The sequence below is a fragment of the Toxorhynchites rutilus genome, chromosome 3 (genome assembly GCF_029784135.1).
Source record: "Toxorhynchites rutilus septentrionalis strain SRP chromosome 3, ASM2978413v1, whole genome shotgun sequence".
Classification (NCBI taxonomy): Eukaryota; Metazoa; Arthropoda; class Insecta; order Diptera; family Culicidae; genus Toxorhynchites; species Toxorhynchites rutilus.
Window position 1 is genome coordinate 137,126,384 of NC_073746.1, and position 23,837 is coordinate 137,150,220.

The 23,837-nt window shown below is 37.8% G+C and overlaps 1 protein-coding gene across 2 annotated transcripts in view; it reads left to right on the forward strand.

Annotated features, from left to right (window-relative positions):
* LOC129780282 (neural cell adhesion molecule 1-like) overlaps nt 1-23,837 on the forward strand; it is an 876,690-nt gene that overhangs the window by 199,664 nt on the left and 653,189 nt on the right. For both annotated transcript variants that reach the window (XM_055788354.1, XM_055788355.1), the window contains one exon: nt 8,435-9,335. In XM_055788354.1, coding sequence (XP_055644329.1) covers nt 9,209-9,335 — 127 coding nt within the window. In that variant the 5' untranslated portion in view covers nt 8,435-9,208. The remainder of the gene's footprint in view (nt 1-8,434; nt 9,336-23,837) is intronic.

Here is a 23,837-nt window from a genome sequence, read left to right on the forward strand (position 1 = left end):
CGCAGCCATAGTCGGCCAGGCGGTATATAACCAGCGGAACCTAAGTATGGCCTACATCGATTACAGGAAGGCTTATGACTCCATACCTCACTCGTTTCTCGTCCGGGTATTGGAGCTCTACAAAATTGATCCCGTCGTCGTTAGGTTCCTGCAGCATGCAATGAGGCAGTGGAGTACGTCTCTGCACCTCAGTGATGGGGAAAATGTGTTGCAGTCTAGAACGCTGCAGATAAAGAGGGGGATATTCCAAGGCGACTCTTTCAGCCCGCTTTGGTTTTGTCTGGCACTGAACCCCCTCAGTAGGACGCTCAATAGAAACGGTCATGGCTATAAAATAAGGTATGGCGACGGCGCCCACGAAGAAGTGACCCATACCTTTTACATGGACGATCTCAAGGTCTACGCTGATTCACGTCAGCGTCTAGGTGTAGCTATCCGGGTTGTCGAAGACATAAGCAGGGACATCTGTATGGAGTTCGGCCTCGACAAGTGTCGCTGTGTCCACCTGCTGAAAGGACAACTTACCGAATCCGGAGGCTACGAGGTCTATGACGGCGAGTTTATAAGAGACATGGTTCGTGGCGAATCCTATAAATATCTTGGATTCCGACAGCTCACCGGGATTCGCCACTCCGACATCAAGACGGAGCTGCGAGACAAGTTCTTGAGTCGAGTGAACTGTGTCCTGAGGACTTTCCTCAACGCGGGGAACAAGGTACGCGCGATCAACACATTCGCGGTTCCCCTGCTGACCTTCAGTTTTGGTGTAGTCAAATGGAGCAAAACTAACCTAGAGGACCTTGAGAGGAGGATGAGGAAAGCATTCAAAGAGGCCGGAATGCACCATCCTCAATCGGCACTGGAGAGAGTTTCACTACCACGCAAAGAAGGGGGACTTGGAATCGTCGACATTTCTGCACTGTGTGTTGCCCAGGTACGACAACTGCGCGAGTACTTCGCAGAACGCGCCAACCAAAACGCGCTATACCGGGCTGTCTGCGCCGCCGACAGAGGATACAGCGCTCTGCACTTGGCGCAAGCGGAGTACCAACTCAACTGCAATCTGCAGACAGTGGAGGAGAAGATTGCAGCTTGGAAGCAGAAGGCAGTGCATGGTGCCCACCCCCATCAACTGGACCGGCCACACGTCGACAAGGCCGCATCTAATCTGTGGCTAACGCGTGGTGAACTCTCTTCAGTAGTAGAAGCCGACATGATAGCCATCCAGGACAGGATAATGCCGACGAGAAACTGCAGGCGGTACGTCTGGCATCAAGACGTTGATGACATTTGCCGGATGTGCCATCAACCAGGTGAAAACATAGAGCACATTATGGGAGGCTGTCCCGTTTTGGCCAACGCAGCCTACACCGAGCGCCACAACAACGTGGCCCGTATTGTTCATCGACAACTGGCGCTCCAATGTGCTCTACTGGAAGACAACGTACCAAACTACCGGTACCTGCCTGCACCTGTCCTGGAAAATGACCGTTTCAAGCTGTACTGGGATCGCACTGTTCTGACCGACCTCTCGATCCACCACAACCGCCCAGATATAATGGTTTACGACAAGAGCGACCGCAAAGTCACCATCATCGATGTCGCTATTCCACTGAACCAGAATCTGGAGGAGACCCACGGTCGCAAAATCTGCAAGTACCGACCATTGGCCGTGGAGCTCAAGGAACTGTGGGGGCTAAGGGAGGTCCCAAGAATTGTTCCAGTCGTTCTCTCTGGAACTGGAATTATCCCGAAGACACTTCTGGAAGCGCTAAAGGTGTTGAACATCGAGAAGGAATTGGCCGGCATCCAAAAGTCGGTCATCCTTAGCACCTGCGCGATTGTCCGACAATTCCTCGGTCAGGACTAAAACAGCACGAGCATGCAGATACGTGCATTCCGCAGAGCCTAGTCCCCCTTTGGCATTCAGAAGCCCGGGGGCAGGTGAAAATTCTGGCTAGGTTCGCCTAGTTAAGAAGTGAGATAAGTCTGCCAATCAATAACTTTGTATTGATAGCTACTACTGGATTTTTTTTTAAATCTAATAAAAGCTGGTTGATAAGGTTAATTGTTTTTTGAGTCTCAAAAAACCTAGAATTACAGAAAGAAATCGATTTTTTCTTGTTTTGTTCCTATATTTTTATTCACTACATTTACCCAAACCAAGATAAAAATCCGTCCGTAGATATTCCGAACTTAAAGCTTTGAAATGATGTATATCCATCTTCATAGGTTGATTTTTCACGAAGTTAAAGCATTTCAAAAATCACCTAAAATTTTACAACTTCACACTTTGTTCGTCTAATTTTTTTGACGAGTTATAGAATTGTAAGATTTTTCGATTTTGCCTTCTTCCTAGTGGAATGCATGATTCTCTCCTACCAATAGAAATAAATCGGTTGCTCTCAATTCATGTGGATGACTTTCAAAACACACGTTTCAGGGAAGAAGTTCAACCATATGGAAAAATATGGATGTTTGCCGCACTCAGATAGCTTAAGCCTTCTTCTATAAACACTGAATACAAAGAGCGGGCGGAAAGTTCGAAAATTCTTGCGCATCATTTAAAATCATATGAATCGTGTCCACGTGGATCTAAACCCTAAACCTTAAACCCTACACCCCATCCTCCCCCACCGTGGACAACCGGGGACATTTTCGTAAGCCCTACCCCCCTAAAGTTGTCCACGTGGTATGTGGACAGTTCCTAAGCAGTTCTGTTCAGTCCATTGAATTGTATCATTCAATTTTTTGACAGCCTTTTTGTGTGAATTGGCTTCTATAACTGTTTTTTGATCACATATTTTTTAGAGCTGGTATCCTAAAACTTTCAGATGCCTAATTTGGTTGTATTTGCTTGATTAATTCTCGAGTAATGTGGAAATTTGTGTTTCATTTGTATGGCAGCCCCCCTTATAAAGGGGGGAGGGGTCTCAAACTGTCACGAAAACCTACCCCGACCCCAAAAACCCCTATATACCAATTTTCATGCCGATCGGATCAGTAGTTCCTGAATCCATTAGAATCAGACAGACAGAAAGACAGAAAGACAGAAAGTCAGAAAGACAGAAAGACAGAAAGACAGAAAGACAGAAAGACAGAAAGACAGAAAGACAGAAAGACAGAAAGACAGAAAGACAGAAAGACAGAAAGACAGAAAGACAGAAAGACAGAAAGACAGAAAGACAGAAAGACATCACTCAATTTTTATATATATATATATATATATATATATATATATATATATATATATATATATATATATATATATATATATATATATATATATACCTATTCATTTTTTTCTTCATCGTCGTTTTCTTCAAAACTGTTATCGTCATCACTGAACCTTGCTTCTGATTGCCCATTCTCTGTATTGGTGAATTGGCTTTTGGAAAGATGTGTGTAACACATCTTTCCTCCTTATGCTCCGGTACCACTATTTGGGTCACAGTATCAGTAATTATAATCTAGGTTGACCGAGAAATTTCGTTATCGTTAAGTATATAATTGATTTGCACCACAGCTTGTATATTTTTTATGGCAATTAACCATTGGTAAAAAAACTTTTGCAATCATTCGATTACAAGTTTCAATAACTCCAGTGAAAATAATTTATAGCGTATTTTTGTAAGTATGTATTATCCCCTGACAGTAATTGTTTTCCAATTATACTACATATGAGATAATATTTATAAATAATCGGCGTTTGTCTCGAATGGGTACACGCGGTTCAAAATGTACGCTGTTGAATTAACTGAAACCAGAATTGTCTGTTTCCGATTGGTTAATTCGTGGCCGATAAGTGATCACTCCTTATAGCATTCAAATATAGTTGGCCACCATTAAACGCAAACTACAGCTCTAAATTATCTTTAATTACCCTAGAACCTTATAATCCTCGTTAATAAGGTTGATCACCAGAATGAATCGAAATTTTTACATTATTTCCCATCTTTCGAAGGTCGGGATGTAAGCGAAACATTTTTAGCGATAAAACGCACAGTGGTTTACTGCCGTTCTACACATAGTTGTCCCATGTTACTTTTTGACGATTTTCACTTTTCTTCATAAAATATTGTTTTTATGCATAATCTTACGAAAAAACACAAAAAATATATAGTTTGTTCCCAGCTTTTAAAAAACAACATCAAGCTCAATAGTCCCATTTTGATATTCTATTTATAACTGCCCCAACATGTATTTTTTGTAGATCAATGTCGAATAAATCGGTTCAATTACAAGAATTTCATGTTACACTTACAGCAGGGCTAATGCACTCATTTCTGGTTTGAAAGAACGAACTAATTCTCAAACAAATAAGAAAAAGTTTACCAGAACACGTGTACACCTTGTTAGCGAATGCTTAAAAATAATGAGATTTATATTCTGCGAAGGTGTTGTAGATCACTCATTTCTCCATAAAACGATGTTTCTATGCATAATCTTTCGGAAAAACACAAAAAAAATATTGTATATTAAAAAACAACATCAAGTTCAATTGTCCCATGTTGATATTCTAGGCATAACAGTCCCACCATGAATTTTTAAACCCATAATCAAGCATGATTGATTCAGTGAGGGGATCTCATCACATTTCATTGAACAATAGTATAGTGCTTTTAAAAAACCCGGTGTATTGCTAAATTGAAATGCTTAAAGCTTTTAGTAGACAAATATGCGAGAAAACTTTGATTGCGTTTTTCTCAGTTGCTGATTTCTGAACATGGGGCAACTATGCGTAGAAAGGCAGTATAGGAGATGCTTCTCTACTTCAAACAGGTGCGGTTATCCTAAATAAAGAATATGAGTTATATCTGAAGTGTTCATTAAATCGCAAAATAATCATGGCTTCGTTTCAAGTTTTTTTCCCCCTCCTATTTCTTCTTCCTTGAGAGAGATTCATTTTAATTTTTTGAAGAAGTGCTTTTGATCAGCTTTCATTCGTTTTGTTTTTGCTCTTTGTACTTCTCGTAATACTATTGTGTCCAAATGTCACCAGTAATGACTGATGATACGGGCTCCTGTTGTCTTGTGTTTATTATATTATTAGGTTTGTCGGTCACCGTTGGCCAATTTAAAATGTCTTCGAAAGAATCACCTTGTTCTGTATCTCCATTAAGTGTCATTGCCTTTTTAAATATCATCCAGCGTTTAATGCTTTCAAGCGATGTTTTGTTTGGGGATTCATCTAAAAAACTGAGGAACTGCCAGAGTGGTTCTTTGAATATTCAAGCCAACTAGCCTTTAATTGAATTTCAATAGTTGAGAAGCGCCATTTCATTCAACGGCCTATACCAAAAATCCTTTTAGTACAACGCAATTTTGTGCATATGTTATCAACATTTGATCCGTAAATATCCATAAACTCCTTCGGTAAAAACTCGAATCTTCACTCGTCATATTTGATTCCGTCTTCCTGAAGGGTTTCTCTCTACCTCTGAAAACTAGTAATGGATCTGCGTTTCCATAACAATCACACCTACTTTCGAGAGCTCCGTAGTGCTGTTCTTGTTCAAATCAGGATACCTCTTCAGGATGCTTGGGTTAATTTTTACTTGTGTTTGTCGATTGAACGTTTTACTGAATAACTCACTTTCATTTGTTCAAATATGATTTAACAGAGGCCATTTCCTCTAGTGGCATTCGTTTGTTATTACATGTTACATGTTACAACATTAGCGTATCGATTATCAAGCGAACCGAAACGTCATGATCGCTTTTAGTGTAGAAAGATGACTGTTTTAGTGAGTGTTACCTAGGTGAACGAACAGCTAGCTAGATACTCAGGGAAGGGTAGTCAGATTAATAAAAATTTTGTCGGGACCATGTTTATGGTCGTCGAAGGATTCTGCTGGTAAAACTGGGCGGGTAGAAATGGAAATCGAACCTTCCTGATTGATCTACGTACCCTATGATCAGAAAGTATCGGGAATTTTTGAATAAAACAAAATAGAGTTAAATTTCAGGCAAATTTGTTTTATCTCCTTCAAAATATGATCCATCTGAAGCTACACACATGTGCCAACGCTTGATCCAGTCCTCCATACATCCCTGGTAGGCTGACGAAGGGATGGCCTTTAGTTCCTTTTCGCGACGAACGCGACCCAAAATGAGAATGAGCGACGAAGAGGGGGAGCTCCGAGTAAAAAAAAGAGCATGCAATCGGCCTGCGCTCGGCTATGCAATGACATACAAACATAGCGAGAAGAAAGTGTAGTTTTTAAGTTTTTACTCATTCTGTTTGTGACAATGCAAGGAGTAAGATCGTAAATTGAAATTGCCTTATTTTGAAGAAGTGTCCCAGTGAAGCAGCAGCAGTGGAATCCAACCTGGTCAACAGGGCGACCAACGTATTTTTCATCCTCCGTTGTCTTGTGAGTCACTGAGCGACAAACAAGCAACGAACGTGTTCGATCCTGTCGTCCTTTTGCCAGCATCGTGTTGTGCAGCGGTTAATGGCGTATTTTAGCCGCTGAAATTTCTCTGCTGGTTCTGCTGTGTGCCACTAAAAATTACTGTGAAAATTGACTTTATTTTGAGTGGTGTTTTACGGCGAATGTGAGCCGTGGTCCTTCGACGAGTTTAAGGAAGATGCGATCTGAGTGTGCGATCGTCAGCGACTTTGTGTTGTGTTGAGACAAAACAGTTCCCTCGTCGCATTCTCTTTGATCTCTTCGATCGATTGAAATGTCTTTCCACTTTATTCAACTTGGGACACAAAAAAAAAGTCGCAAGGGGCCATATCAGGCGAATACGTTGCTTACTCGATGATACCATGTGCTTAGTGTACGAATAGCTTCTTAAAGATATTTTCCATTCTTGTCTGAATTCAAACTGAAGCAAACGCTACCATGAGTGAAACAGGTTAGATAGATATGATCTATAACAGACGAATAAAATATTTGAGCTACTCTCATCATCAGATTAAAACTAATTGGAAAGTAATTTCTTAAATTCTGTACATTCTGTATGAAGTTCATAATAAAATTGTAATTTGTAACTACAGATTGTAGGATCCAAAAATCAGTAGACATGCAAATTAATCTGTAGTTACGACAACCCTGGTTGAAATATAACTTTTTAAAATAAAGGCAAAACTCAAACATTTTAGATAACTTTGACTGATTGAGGCATGATTGAACACTGATAACTAACAAAAAGGGACACATACCTTACAAATAGCCTAAATATATTACATGTGTTCATCAGCTGCTACCAAGCATTCGGAGGAAGCCCTTTTTATATATGATGTTCCCAAGCAATCAAGAAATGTTGGTGTAAAGTGTATAGGTCAACAACCATTCCGTTTTCCCTCTCCTGTTTGTGCAACAGAATTAAAATTGCACTTGAGATGGTTGGGAGATAGAAAAAACAACCCAAGATGCGTAGCATATCTTCATCCAGTGAACTCGTTCAACGTGAATGAGGGGTGGTCTTCCTTCATAATCGTGAACACATTCCGGAAGATTCATTCGTAATGTGTTCCGAAAACTATTTTTGGATTTCGGTTGAAAAAAAACCGGTGCAAGTTTCATCATGCGTCTGGGCATACGCACCCACAGATAATCTAAACAACCTCCAAATTGTGTTACAATTTTACTGCCTCAATGGACAACCGCATGATGTACATCCGGCGGGGCATTGCATTTCCCCGACGAGAATCCTCCGCTGAGTGGGATTTAAGGACCTATAAAACGTGCTTGTTTATTGCGAGTGTGGGGGAGAAAAATCACTGCAAGACCGGAGCAAAATCAGCGACGCAGTTGTCGAGAAACGAGGGAGGCAGCTCATCCGATGGGTTCTGATTAAATTTCCCTGAAGACTACGTGCCCATAGATTCAAAAGTGGAAGGATTTCTATTATCGTGTTTCTTGGCCGGATACTCTAAATCCAAGGATAAATGGGGAGTTTGATGTGGATCGTTAGGCAAAACAATTTCACGGCTATTTGGGATGGCCCATCATTCAGGAGGGAAAGCGCTGTGGGTCCAGCGGTTTAGCATGGTGCTTTTTTTCTTTGGGGTATGGCTATATCTTAACGAAATTGAAACCTTTCTAAATACAACACCCTGACCCTTATTACCGTGCGTTGTTTACGATCAAATTTATTCGATACAGTTATACCGTATTGATGGTATTAATCAGATATAGCATATTTATGTCGTAAGTTGGTTCACACGTGTCCTAATATCATGATATTCATCTGTAGCAAATCTTCGCTGGGATAATTATCTAACTCGGACGACATTACACTAGACATTAATTATTCACAAAAGTACTGTTCGTTCGTGTTTCCGAACACGAACAGTTGTGTGCAGGTAATAAAAGGAATATAATTTTTATGAACACCGATCCGAACTTTATCTCTTCTGCCAAGCTTCTAGCAGCATACTGCGTTCTCTAAAAACACATTTTTCTTTCTCCTATTGCAGATACTTCCCCGAGAAGCGCTTGCCGGCTTCGAGTCCATAAATCACCGCCACCTGGAAGCAATGCGCAAACATGTGTGTGACAACAGGAATTTATCTGTCTGGGCAAAGTGAAACGAGAAATTCCCCGGTAGAACCGATTTTTATCAATATTCACAAAACAATAAAAATAAAAATAAAACATAATCAACGTAATTGAACTCCATAACATTTATCTCGAAAACTTCAAATACACTCTCGTGCGCAATTTTCCACCCCGGCACATTCAGCGAGACAGTTTTCCGGTCTTTTTTTCTTTCTCTTTCCCTTTTTTGTTCTTGTTGTTGGCCGCCACAGCCAACAGATCTGCACTAAGAGCCGAGCCGAATACTACCGGGTTCCGGCAGCATCCTAGCAGCATTCAAGCTCCATGGTCCCACGTGTGACCGAAATCGATGCATTCAATCACTTCCCAAACCAGCGCTTCCTAACGATAGCAGTGAAAGCAATAACCAGCCATAATAATAATAATAACAACCGCTCGCCTTGAGGAGGGGGTGGAATCACCGGCAAAAAGGAGAGCAAGTGTGCCCGGGTGTGTTGGTGTTTGTGTGTGGGGTGTGCCCGCTGGTGTGCGCGTAAGATTTCTTTCGACGAAAATCAGAAGTGAAGTGTGTGCAAGCACAACAACAGTGCGCGGGGGTGGGAGTGGGAGTGAGAAAATCCCTTAGTGATCGAAAAGAAAGTAAAAGAGCAACACATTTGCAGAGATACCGGAAAACACAATAGCGAAGTGCGATGGGGAGAATGAAACACCACATCGCATTCAAATTTAATCAAGTGTTTCATATTATATTTATTAATATATTTATTGCGCATTTCACACTCGGATTACAGCAGCCAGCAGCCGACAAAGAGAAACATGGTAAGTAGGTCTGAGACTGCGAAGTATTTTTGTTCTCCATGTCTTTCGGGTTTTTTTTCCTTCTCTTCTGCGAGCCTATCGGGATAGGGATGAAGCTTCCGGGAAATTATTGTTTGCGTCGATGTGGGTTGCTACGAATGATATATTGGTTTTATTTTATTGATACTTCGATTAAACTGTTACCTATCCAGTGGGACTTGATTATTTTGTGTTTTCGATGGACTGGGCTTGTGAATTTTCTTTGAGTCACATTCCTACTGAACTAAACTATCACATTCATCAATAGTACGGCGTTTTCTTCATGTGTTTGTGTTTGCGAGTGTGAACAAAAATTAATTATTTCAACTATGGAATGAATTCCATAGGTCTGCGACTGAAAAGCTTTTGGATTTTTTTATTTCAATTTTGTTATATTTTTTTCCTAAAAGATATATTTTGCCACAACATGCAAACTATTTCTCAATTTGTTTCGTATTTATCTCGATTTCTGTAATTCTTTCGATGTTATTTAACAAAAAATGTCAATTCAAAATTAATATTAATGTTCATTGATTCACATCAGTGAATTGAAGATATACAGCATAGTGATGAGGTAATCTAAACAACATTAACACGTTGTAATGGGAACGTGCGGCTCTGATGTTACTTATAAACGTAAATGTAGCAAGAGGAACCTCACAAGCATCGATTTTAGTGTTTGTGAGCTCATTTCAATTAAAAAAATTGTATGAACAAGTTATAATAAAAAATTTGTTTTATAAATCTTTTTTAATTTTTTTTCGAAAAACCTTCTTTATCATTATATTATTATATTTTTTTTCCAAAAAAAATCGCAATATTAGGGTAAATGATCTTGGTTTGTCCAATTTGGGGTGTTTTCACGCAACTAGTAAATGCAAATCGATTTTTCTTCATGAAAATCACACATAATCGATACGAGTTTGGGTTTGTTGAAAAGCCCCAAGTCTCTAGTTGCTAATACTACCATAAGGTGTTGAAATTATTCAAATTTTTATGTTTTTTAACGATTTTCCTTAAAGAAGAATTATGATCATGGTTTGACCACCTCTGATCATGGTTTGCCCAAAAAAATGATCATGGTTTGTCCGGTTTTAGAAATCTCCATTTTTGAATGAAAACATTCGAATTCACAATTAGATGTTGCATTTATCATTGCTTGAGTTTACTGTCATCATATTGATTCATTCATAATTTAGGCTTTCTTCAGAATATTGCCTTTTCTTGGGCATTTTAGAAGTGTTCACCTCAACACAATCAACACAGAAAAACCATACTTCTGCTATGCGCGAAGCACACCATAAACAAACATAAACAAACTGCAGCGCGCCAAGCGGTTGCCATAGAAATCATGTGTACAAAACAACATTATTGAATTGGACAACTCATGATCAGAATTGAGTTCATCAAAATGCGTTAATTTAATGGTTTAGCTATGTAAATCCGATACAAATGGTGAGCAAGCATGATGTTTACAATATTTATATGTGTTGTAATCCAGAAAAGGTCTGAATACGTGCCAAATAATCATCTGGTGATCGATTCAAAGTTAGCTCGAATGAGGGGCGCATTGACACAAATAGAAGGTGTATTTTATAATCCTTTAAAACATGTGATTTCGTAAAAATATACTATCAAACTACTATAAATCATGTAAAAAGCAATTTCATTTATATGTTTCGAAACATTCGAAGGCCTTATTTGACACAGGAGCGCTGAATTAGAGCATTCAAAAAAGTGGGCAAACCATGATCATATTTTCGACTGTACAAACCAAGATCATTTACCCTATATGACAAAATTAATTTTCACAGATCGCTGTTATTGGTGACTTTTACATCAATTTGCATTAAATTATAATGTTGGATGATACATTCATAGTTTCAAAAACCTATCCCTATCCCAAAAACCTATTAAATTTGTTTGAATATTTGAACATGACATAGTTAAAATACATCCGATCAACGCCATAATGTAAGTCGGAACCGCCTTAGAACATTAGAACCGTAAAATTTTATTTTATTTCCACTTTCTTCGTGTTTATCTTGCTGATATGTTACTCGCTCAGTCATTTACCAACTATTTGTATCATATGCGTAGGAAAGGGTAACCCTTTTCCGTACAACATCGAGTCTCAATCGTGGGTACTTAAATAACATAGGGCGCTAGAACGCTCAGCAGGCTAGTGAAATCACTTGATGTGTGACGTATTAAATAATACGGGAAGGAGTTAATATTTGACATTTGAAACTATATGTAAAAATTTATTTTAAAAATTAGCTTAAGCGGATTCGGGTGAACTTCGGAAAAATGCTGTCAGGTAATAAAATTTTGATGAAAAATGTGTTTCTAAAAAAAACTTCCACCCGCTCTGATTTTGAAACTCTTTAAAAGAGAATGTCTCTAAAGTACTAACCTTGAGTTCAAAATATTTTTTTTTTTTTTTTTTTTTTTATCTGTATTATAGTGATTTTCAACTCATTTGGCTGGTTCGTCACTTTTTACTTCCATTTTTGGAAGAATGTCGGGAGTGAGAATTGAACTCGTGACCTTTAGCGTGAGAGGCATGGATGTTACCACTACGCCAGATCGCCTCCTACCAGTTCAAAATATAAACATGTTATGATTTCAGAGTATTTTCGTTAAGGGGGTACAGGTCGGACTCGATTATATACAGTTTTCAAAAAATGCATTTTAAATACCGTTCTGAATCATTTTTCGGACACTTTGTTCTAATATCTTGAAATTCTTAATGCACTGATGATATAACTACAAAATTAATATCACAATTGCTTCTTTAAAGTAATTTAAAGTATTCCTTCACAATCGTTTCACATGAGAACTACGTTTGAATTATAACATAATCGGCAGAAATCTCATAACACTATTCATTATCGTTTATATTTAACGTTTCCTTAGCGTGAGCACGTAGAATTTACCCGTTCATAAATATTCAAATTTCTCCCGTGTTTCATCAGTTCTCATCATCGTTAACAGTTTGCTGTGATTGCTTGGTAAGTGTTTCGCAGTTGACTACATTATATAATCAATTGTTGAATTCAATCTGTCCGAAATATGATTTAGTGTCCGAAGTTTGATTCATATTCGCTTATGTTTTCAATCAAATAGGTACCAAAGTAGAAAGCTTAAGAGCATATTGAACTAATTTATTAAAAATATCAACCAAATAATACCTGTGCATAAAGTTTAGATCTGTTTTCTACATCATATAGGCATATTAAGCGTCCGAAATATGATTGTCTCAAGAAAAAAAATGTAACCTTCCAATGTTAAGGTGATACAGGGCCGACTCGATTATATACAGTCTTCGATTATTTTTCACTGTATATAACGAATCCTGTACATAATCGAGCCAAAAAAAATTTTTTTTTCGTTTTTTAGGCATATATGTTTTGTTTTCTGAATATAAAAGAAGACTTTAATTTTTGATTCATCCCCTTGAAGTAGAAAAAACACCTTTCTCACATGAAAAAAATTAAATTATCCAGAACCTCTCAGGGGGTGATAGACGATCATGTTTGATGAAAAAATCCTTCTACGCATTTGTTCGAATTTCAACAATGAGAGAGTTATAAAACTTTTTGACGTAGGACTACGTCTAACCGGAAGATATAGGGGGTGAAATGAAAATCTAAGAACCGAACAAGTAGAAAAAAATGCAAGATTTGGAACGCTTATAACTCGAGCATTTCTCAATAGATCGGAAAGGTGTTTGCATCAATTGATAGGAAATATATCTACGCATCTATCATAACGAATAACATTTAATATTTCTTGAGATAAACAATTGAATAATTGTGAAATATCAAGCATTGTCCAAATTCACTATGTGCCCATTTTTGATTGGTCCATTTTGTGCTCCTCAAATCGTACCGACCAAAACGGGCAACCAGAGCAGCAGCGAAATAGAATGAAGCACGATTGGAAAGGAAAAAGAAAAAAATGAACGAAACATTGGTCGCAGTCTCACACATGCGTAATTCTCGAGCGAGCCAGACGATCATTCTCACCCAAACCGTACACCACATCGTTTCGCATTACATCAACAAACTAACACAAGCAGCCATGTCTGGACATGGCAATGGAGGAAAAGTGAAGGGAAAGGCAAACTCCCGCTCGAACCGTGTTGGACTGCAGTTTTCCGTAGGTGTATTCGCCAATTGCTCCGCAAGGGTAGCTAGGCCGAGCGCGTTAATACCAGTGCACCAGTCCATCTAGCCGCCGTTATAGAGTTTCGGCTGCCGAAGTGATCGAGTTGGCTGGCAAAACTGCTCACGCTTTGGTTCGGTGGACATCAAGACAACAACAGGCAGAAGCAAACGCAATCGCAAAACGGCAGCAAGTAGCAGAAGAAAAAAGTTTGTTCTTTATATAAACTGCTTTGGTGGTAAATCCAGAACAAGGCGGCATCGTGGGCGTTCGAAATGGTTTTTTTTCAAAACCACGAGTACTAAGTTTTCTAAATTGGAACCATTCCATAAAACACGGCGCTTATCAGGGCCATTAAACCTTTCAAAAAAGAGTTTACGAAATACAGTTTAATGCTTTCTAAAACAATATCCAAAATAATAATAAAACACAAATTGATTTTTTCGTAATCCTGTTTTCCAGGATATGATGAGTATGAGAATTTGGCAGTTGTTCTGAGCTTATTGATGGTTGGGGACTTTCCCGATTATTTAATTTTCACCAATTCTTAAATTGTTTCCAGATTGAAAGTACAGTAATTTACATTTAGTTCGACATTTAGCTAATTGGACGGTCATGTAATGCGACATATTTAGTTGGACATTTTTGTAAACATAGAGTTCGGGGTCCAAATTATGACCCCACATTGAAAGTCGACACTGTACCACTGTCATTGCAAATGTTCAATTGCAGGTTAAAATCGCCTCCAATGCGACACTGAGCGGTGCTTCGGCACGTCGCATTAAATGTAATTTACTGTACAACATGTCACAAGCTGGATGGGAAGAAATTTTCCAACTGTGAAATCTGTGGCGAGTGGTAAACGCAATCGCTAAACAGGAAGGTTTAGCCGAACAAGATGGGGATATCGAGTGATAACAGAGCAAAAAACTCTTTAGATTAAAGATAATTTTGTGATCCTGAAAAGGACCCTTTTTAGCCTGCATGTGAATCCAACGAGCGAACAAATCGTAATGAATGTATTTTTTGGCCATCGCTGACTTTTAACGCTCATTCGTTCGTCTCGTTGGACTCGCCCCTTTGGCTGAGTCTGCCGATTTGTCTCTATCCTGTGAGTGTGTACCGCTAAAGTACAAAACGCGCGGATCCGCTGAAAAATATATCATTCTTTTTCAAACCGTAAATCAGTGTGGTTGTAGTGTGGCATCGTTTCACATCACAATATACCTAATAGCGGTTATAGAAATTCGGTCGCCGGAGTGCTCGAGTTGGCTTGCAAAGCTGCTCACGACAATAAAAATAACCCGCCTACTGAGCAGAGCACATTCGGTTCGGTGGCAACAACTAGTTTCAGCGAGTGGCAAACGCAATCGCAAAACGGCAGCAGGTAGAAGAAGGAAAAAGTTTGTTTATACAGACTGCTTTGGTGGCAAAACCAGCTACCGTAAAACACGGCGCTTTTCAGGGCCATTAAACCTATCAAAGAAGACTTATTAAAAGTTTTCACAATACCAATGCATTCTAAAGTGACATAATATGACATATAATATAAACCGATTGATCATTCAGTTTTCACAAACCCATGCATGGTTTCCGAATTAAAAGTGGCTTCAAATTACAACACATTGTATGCAGGATGGCATTAACGAATTTTCTCGGTAGCAAGAACTGCTTTCTTTGGCTGATAACTGATGTTGAAAATTGACTAACGTTACATCTGCATTGTATAGAAACATAACAAAGGAGCAACATGATGAGCTATGTATGTATTTCTATTTACTTTGTTTGCGGAGACTACAAATCTTACAATTCATTCGTCTCCGAAACCACAGTTTAAGGTACGGTAATGTGCTCAATAATGAAATATATGATAGTGAATGAGCTGATGACCACCTATGTATTCCCTATCACAGCCATCATTTTGAGTGTACGATATGTGCATACGCCAACAGATGCCCGGCGTTGAACATTTAATAAGTACAAAGCCTTCAGAAAAAAATCAAGAATCAACTATGAGATAGTGAGAACAAATTGAGAAAGTTTGTTAAAAAAAAGCAAAAACACAACACAAAAGGTTCTTTTCAGAACCGCCAACATGTTCATAAAGAGTAAACAGTAAACTAATCCATTTTTCAGGTAGATAGGTAGGTATTCACGTAGGAGGAGAATATAAAACAATATATTCAAAATATATATTTAGCAAAAGCTGTCCCCTTTGTATAGTCCTACGTCACTCCGGTTATGTCCCCGACATTACCCACCCGTCTTTTTTTTCTGTTTCAAACTCTGTTGCCTCAAACTGGCTCTACATTAAAAAGTACGCTGCGAAAGACGAATCTGTTGCTTCCATTTGAAAGATGAGAAATTTTAGTACAGGGTATATTAGTGAAACATCAAAATTAGTGGGTTTAAATAACATTTTGAAAGTGAAAACTTTAAAGTTAGTAATTTTCAACATGTTACTATTGATTTTATTCAAAAAAAAATCCTATTAAACTTGATCGTTTCTATCAACTTAAGTAAAGCTCTTTAACCATTCTACAATTTGTTCTTAGACACCCAACTTCTATCTTCCCAAATTTCGCTTCAATGTCGATATAAACAATTCTTGGTGAAAATTCAAGCAAAATCTTCAAAAATTACGATTTTTATTCCATTGTACATATACCATCCACTTAGATTTCACTTTAACGTTGAAAGGTTACATTTTTGCCTGAAATAAGTCATATTTGAGATGTAAAAAAATATTTTTTTCAAAACTGTATTTGATCGAGTCCAAAATTGAATATAATCAAATCACATATAATCGAGTCCGACCTGTATTCAAGTGGCTAGTATATGTACAGTGGGGTAAAAATCGTTATTTTTTAAGAGATTTTTCTTGAACTTTCACCAGGACTCGTTTATATCGATACTGCAGCGAAATTAAGAAAGCTTATGTGTCAAAAAACAAAAAAGCTATGGTGTCAAAAAACAAATTGTAGAGCGGTTAGAGATCTTTAATTTGATTGATAGGAACAATCAAGTTTAATATGATTTATTAGGATAAAACTAATAATAACACATTAAAAATTACCAACTTTTCAATTTTCGGTTTCAAAATGTTATTTAAATCCACTAATTTAGATGTTCCACTACTATACCCTGTTCTAATTTATTCATCTTTCAAATGGAACCAACGGAATTGAGGGGCTTAGAATGAAAGGGGTGTAAGTGATTTGATCGATTTCTCTATATCGACTCTCTCTTTTGGTCATAACTTAGCTGCAAATACATTCCCAGTTGTATTTGACAATGTACAGGGAAATTCGATATAACGTACCCTCGTTATAACGTACCCTCGATATAACGTCACTCGATATAACGTACATTTTACCTCGATATAACATACACCTTTTCAAAGTGTAAAGGAAATTTTTTTTCAATATTTTTTTTTCTGATAGAACAATGAATTATCTGTATTGTGATGCCAAAACAAGTTTTGTACCTTCAATCAATCTCGAAGTACAGCTGGTTTTGTGATTCCAGATTCTAAATGAAGCAAGCTTTAATCAACAGTACGAAGGGAAACATCATGAGAAAGGCTGGCTTCGTCTTCTGATTGAAGTTATTCATTAACTTGACTAAAACAGCAACACAATAATGTATTATAGACTACGTTTGTGAGTACTTTATTATGCTTCGATATAACGTACAATTCGATACAACGTACAATCTTGAAAGTGAAATGTACGTTATATCGAAGTTAACCTGTAGAAGATAGGTCAGAACCTCATCTATCGGATTCTATAGCAAACTTAAATTGGAACGTTTTTGCAATTGAGTTATTAACTAAAGAAAAAGTTGATGAAGAGAAATCGATCAAATCACTTACACCCCTTGCATTCTAGACCCCTCAATTGTCTTCCGTAGCGTACTTTTTAATGTAGAGCCAGTTTGAAGCAACAGAGTCCGGTACCCTACTCCTAACTATATTTTCACTATAAAATAATAACATGTTTCTTTAATAAATAAAATTAGGTTGATGAACCAGATAACCTACTACGCGTCGACTCGAGTTTAGAAGAGTGACATATTTTCCTCAGGAAAATGATAGGATATAAGGAGACTTTAACAATGTTCACATTCACACTCATCTCTCACTCTCACTCAATTCATAAAACTGTTCTTATATCTATTATGCATTTATAACTTATTATAATGTTAGTAAGAAGAGAACCAATAGCTCGCGAAGGACGAAAAAGATGGGATGAGGATGTAAGAACATCACACTCGAAGATCGATAGTTTTAAGTGAAACATGTATTTGGAACATGTAATCAAGGTCTAACCGAGCCAACACATCTCTCAGCGGCAAAAACGCATTCGATGGCGAAACGAATGAGTACTCATCCGGTCAAAATTTGTTTGAATTGCAGTTTTTTTTTTGCAAGTAGGAATACGGCCTTGAATTATTTATTTAAAAAAAATATGCTGTAAAGTACCAAATAAGAAATTTGAACTATTTTTTAACCTCTACGAGGTTCACCATAGAATCTGTGATGAAAAACGTACTTTTATTTTTTTTGCACGCCTTTATCGATAGATTCGAGAAAAAAATTAAAAAAAAACTGAAAGTGTTTTTTAATACACTTTCAGTTCAAAAAAATATTTTATAAAAAATTAAAAAACATTAAAGTAATATAAGCTATGTTCCAGAGTTCTTTATTATGCTTCGATATAACGTACAATTCGATACAACGTACAATTTTGAAAGTAAAATGTACGTTATATCGAAGTTACCCTGTATGTGTGATTTTTTCAGAATTTTAACAGTGTTGCGCGTACACAAAAAATATATTTATAAAATTTTGATTTTGAGACTCGGTACTGGTTTTATTTCTATTTGAATATGTTCGTATGTGTTGCTTGTTTGTTGTTTATAACTGGGCGGTACGAAAAAATCCAGTAATTTTTTAATTTTTTTTTTCATTACTATTTTGTGTATTTCCTTATATTTTGATTCTTTCCTTTTGTATTCATGTGTACGTGAAAAATGTCGCCGAAACCTTATCACCAGCGCTATGGAAGGTTTAGTAGAAGGTATCAAATTAGAAAATCTGGTATTTTTTCTGAATCCGTACATGGTTCACTATAAGAGCTATAGTGACAAACGTAGTTTTCCATTTTTTCACGCCATGCTCAATAGGCTTGGAAATGAAAATACTAAAAGTGCGTATACTATTGTGTACCGCGACAAATTATAAAAAATACTTTTAGAAAATATTTTTTTTTAAATTAAAGTAATTTTTTTAGTTTTTTGAAAAATTTTTTTTTTGCAATGAGCAAGTTAATGGGTGCAATCACTGAACTGTTCATTGATTGATCTTCTATTCGACCCCGTTTAATTTACCTTTTACTATAAAATTCCTAGTATTTCTAACAAAACTCAACATTATAATATCGGTTTATTTTCAGACACAAATCTCGTTCAAGATTTTTCAACCACTTGCAAATAACATGTTTCTCCGTTACATGTTTTATACAGAAAATATGATAGAATAAAGACAGTCCTAAATCGGACAATTACTTCCTCGAGTTACTCTTATTAACACATCCGGCGATCCATTTTTTTTTTGTGTAGATAGAAGAATATATAGCAGTGCGTTTCATCACATTAAAATCCATTTCTAGTTTCGAACAAAGATCAATTCCGCTAGCGCAAACATCAAATGGATCAACAGCACATGTCACTATGTAATTGTAGAACATATGGGAATTTAATTTTCCGAATTTTCCCTTTTTCCTTCAGAGTTTTCCGAAAATGTTCAATTGTTATGTTTGGTTGGAATACATTTGGTTGAAATATGTGTAATATTTTTATGAAACCCCCTCTCAATTCCAGAGGAAGGAGGGGTGTCATACCATCTTAGAAACATTTCTCATACTCAAAAACCCTCACATCCCAAATTGTGCTTGATTAGTTCTCGAGTTATGCAGAAGTTTGTGTTTCCTTTGTATGGCAGCCCCCCTTAGAGAGGTAGGAGGAGAGTATTCACCATAGAAACGTTCCGTGCCCCGTAAAACCTTCACATGCCAAATTTGGCTCCATTTGCTGGATTAGTTTTTGAGTTATGCCGAAACTTGTGTTTCATTTGTGTCACAGCCCACCCTTTGAGAGTGGGAGGAGTGTCTAACCATCATATTAAATATTTATATTGCATCCTAAAACCTCCACATGCCAAATCTGGTTTCGCCCCGTTAGAGAGTGTGATGGGGAGTCTAACCATCATAGAACCATTTTTTGCACCCTAAAACCTTCACATGCAAAATTTGGTTTCATTTTCTTGATTAGTTCTCGAGTTATGAAGAAATTTGTATTTCATTTCTATTGCAGCACACACACTTTTTACCCCCTCAGAGAGAGGGGAGGAGTGTCTATTCACCATGGAAACGTTTCGTGTTCCTTAAAACATTCGCATGACAAATTTGATTCCATTTGCTTGAACAGTTTTCGAATTATGCAGAAATTCATTATTATAATATTATAATATAAAATAATAATAAAAAAAAGATGCTCCAGATTCCTTGCAGAAAACTTAATGCACTATTAAATAGGATATTAATTCTAAACGAAAATTTAAATATTCGTTCATAATTGTTCATTGAAAAATGTGTTTATTTCTTTCTAAAATTCAAAGCTTCTTGTGCTTCTTGTACGCTTGCCGTTTATCTTAATGTTGTATACTAATAAAGAGCCGAATATCCGGTATCCGGCCAAATCATTATCCGTTTTATGTCTCATGAGTCTCAAAATTCTAAAAAAAAACATAGATCCTATGGTGAACCTCATAGGGGTTCAAAAAATTGTATTTGGTATCCTATACAATATTTTCCATAGACGGGTGATTTGGTTTGGGGCACTTTTTACTTTCTTAGCCAGCCAGGTCCTTTCAAATCTTCTTGCAGCGCTCGTCACGTAACTCCCGGATGGGCTGAGTTATCATCTGCCGCGATTTCGTATTGCGGCAAATCACTGCCTCTTTGCCATGCTTTGAAACAAAAATTTAAAACATTGAAGAGTTCTGTTTACGTTTTGTTTACTCCTTGACGTTACGCACACACCTCAAATGGCAGTGACTTATGTATAAGGGTACAATCACCGCATACGGTAGAAGACGATCCTGTAGTTAGATACAACCGAGCTTTAGCGAGCGTTATTGCAAAGAAGCTTATGGGAGGTACCTGTTCTAATTGCAACAGTAATATTGTTTCACTTGCATATAAAACTAATGCTCATCGTTTTCGTTACTTGCTAGGTGCGAATTATACACGTTGTTATGAAGAAACGATAGTTTTATATCATTGCACCGGGAATACGGAAATTAGTCACCATCGAATTTGGAATTAGTTAAAGTCTCGTATTTCTTTACACTTGAGGTTTTTTTAGGTAAACAATTTCAACTAAACGTATAATGGGCCCTTAAGTCTGAGATATAAAGTGAGTAATATTGAGTACGATTTCAAATTTCGTTGGCTCGGACGGCATGAAATCGAAATTGAGTAAAAATCATGAACACCGTTTAGGCAAAACATTCCTGCATCATCGTTTTAGAGTCAATTCAGTCCAGTGAGTTGAGAACAGAAGACTTTATGCTTATGTTTTCTAGCGTTGTGAGAATTTAATGCTGCACCCAAACTAGCGTAGCTAAAACGCAATTCATTTTCGGCAGAAACCATGTCTTTTCATGCCTTGTAGCGTCAAATGAGCGAATAAAATCATCTGTCCCCAACGATTTAAATTGTTTGTATGTATGGAAGCAGACATCTCTTTCTTTTTTGATTTTTTCATATTTTTTTGGGATTGCACCCAAAAAAAAAAAGTCCAAACGACGTCAACAGGGATCGAACCAAGGCCGGCTGGAATGCAAGACTGTTTTACACGAACACGCTATTCACATAGCTAATGATGCTGTTGCGAAGAAGCGTGATAATATTACATCTCATCACAAATTGAAGTTGTAAAGTGTTTTCTAATTTTACTCTTCGAAAACACTTTCCAGTATAAAGAGGATCCTTAGCCATCTCGGTTTGGGCCGTGTACATACGCGGCAAAGTAATGCGTGCTTATTTGAAACGTGTCTCTTGTTTCGCTCGCTCGCATTAAAATTATATTGCCGTTTCATATATATTATACAAATGCTTACCAGTATTTGAGAGTCACAACATTTTCTGTTATTTTAAGGCTCATCAAATGTAATGAATCAGGATGACAAAACATGAGCTAAGATCAATCCTTAATTGCGTATCACTGTAACAATACTGCATTATCTACAAAGCACCGTGTCCGAACAATGAAGTAACTACAAAAACTCTGCCTGTGAATAAAATTTTCAACCCGTAGCGATTATCCGCTCACCTAAGTTCTTCCTTTCATCCGGTTTGCTCACGTGCGCTCATTGATTATTATGTATTGGCCACACCAAGCTCCTAGACCGGGGGGCCCCCGGGAGGATAGCTGCAACCCGAGAAATCGACGTGGAAAAATAGCCTCCGATGAGATTACCAACCTTGTTAGTATCGACCAGCTTTTATTAGCAGTAATGCCGGGCGAAATGGAGGTGGCAAATGTTGGGATTTACAATTTTCCCTCTTCACAGCCAGTATACCATGTTTACATCGGTTGTGGAACGGTATTATGGGTTCCCTCCCCGGTTGAGAAGCAACCGTGTGGACGTGATTTCAGCTTCTTCGGCAGCAAAATCCCGGCTCATTGCGGTGGAAGGATGTATAAAAACAAGCCAGATAATTCACTTAACGGCTATTATGGCTAACAATGAAAGTATTGTATTGAAAAATTGCCACGGGTCAGACGTGCGAATGGTTTGTGAATGAATTATTGTCTAGGTGAAAACGATCAGGAATACAGCTTAAATTATGTTCCGTTTTCAAATTATCGCCCTTTCCAGATTCCACTCACGTTACTGAGTAGACAGGTTTCCCCATTTTCGGAATTCAATAAGAAGACCAATTTCTACCGAAGCTGATGAATTAATCGCTAGAAATGGAGGTGAATGGTTGTTCATCAGTATTTTACTGTCGGATCAAACGGATCTTCCTGGAAGACTCGGTTCAGTCCATCACCATCACGCTGGTTGTGGTGCAAACACTTCTCTCAAGGACTAATCTCGGGCGACCATTGTTTCCAATTTCTATTCATTTGGAAAATGGCACACGAGCGGAAAATACCGCCAGATTCCGTGTGCTACCAGTATCTGTGGCGATTCGCCCTAGGAGGAGCCGAGAATCATCTATCCGTGGCGAAGAGGAAGCAACATCATCACCACCAGCACACATAGGTACGCCATATGAACAGGTGAACAACATCCAAGGACTGTGAGACGTCAACAAGTTCTCAATCAATCACTTGTGCTGTGTTTGATAAGCTTTTCTTTCAGTCTCACCTTCCCCACGCATACAAACACTCACACACCCACTTTCCTGCATTTAGAAAAGGTGTATATGGATAGAATTGAGAGCATCATCGACTCACACGGTTTTCTCATGGGGAAGCCTTCTTTTCCCCCATTCCGACCATTCGCATTATGCTTTTGAAAACCACAGAGTAGTAGCAACGCGTAGATACGGGTCGATGCTTCGGTACAAAACGATCGCTTGTCAGGCAAGGAGCAAAAAAAAAATCTCTTCCCGTTCCGCCACTCCGACAGTGGCAACAAAGTGATGTGAGCTCACAGCACTCGAGATTGAATGATGACTTCTTTTATAGCGGAGACAAAACAGGAAATCGATATTAGCTCCAGATGGGGCACAGGATTCATAGGCCCAGCGGAAAATGTCGGAAAAAGGGAAAGCTTATATCTTTTTTTTTATCGACTGAAAGCAATCATTCTTGTATCAGACACGGGAAAAAAGTTCATTTTAATCTGGATACTTCTTTCTGGATACAGTTTTCACTTTTATGGCCATCCATGTCTCATTAGGTAAATTGAAAACGATACTAATTATAATTCGCGAATGATGTGATAAATGTTTTTGACTATTTTTTGCAGCGAATGGATTTCGATGATTTGCACAACAATCGAGATTTGTTCGATATGCCATACATCACAATCTTCTAGTCCAATTTTACCATACATTTGTTCTGCTCATTTGTCTTCTTACCTACCCGTACCGCCAATAACGAGCAACTAATGTAGCGGGGATGCATAATTTTTATATACCATTGAAAATCAAATGCAAATGCAGCGTTCGATCTACGGATAATTTGAAGACAGAAAATGTGGCAATATATATTCTGTCCGTTTTCAACTTATGG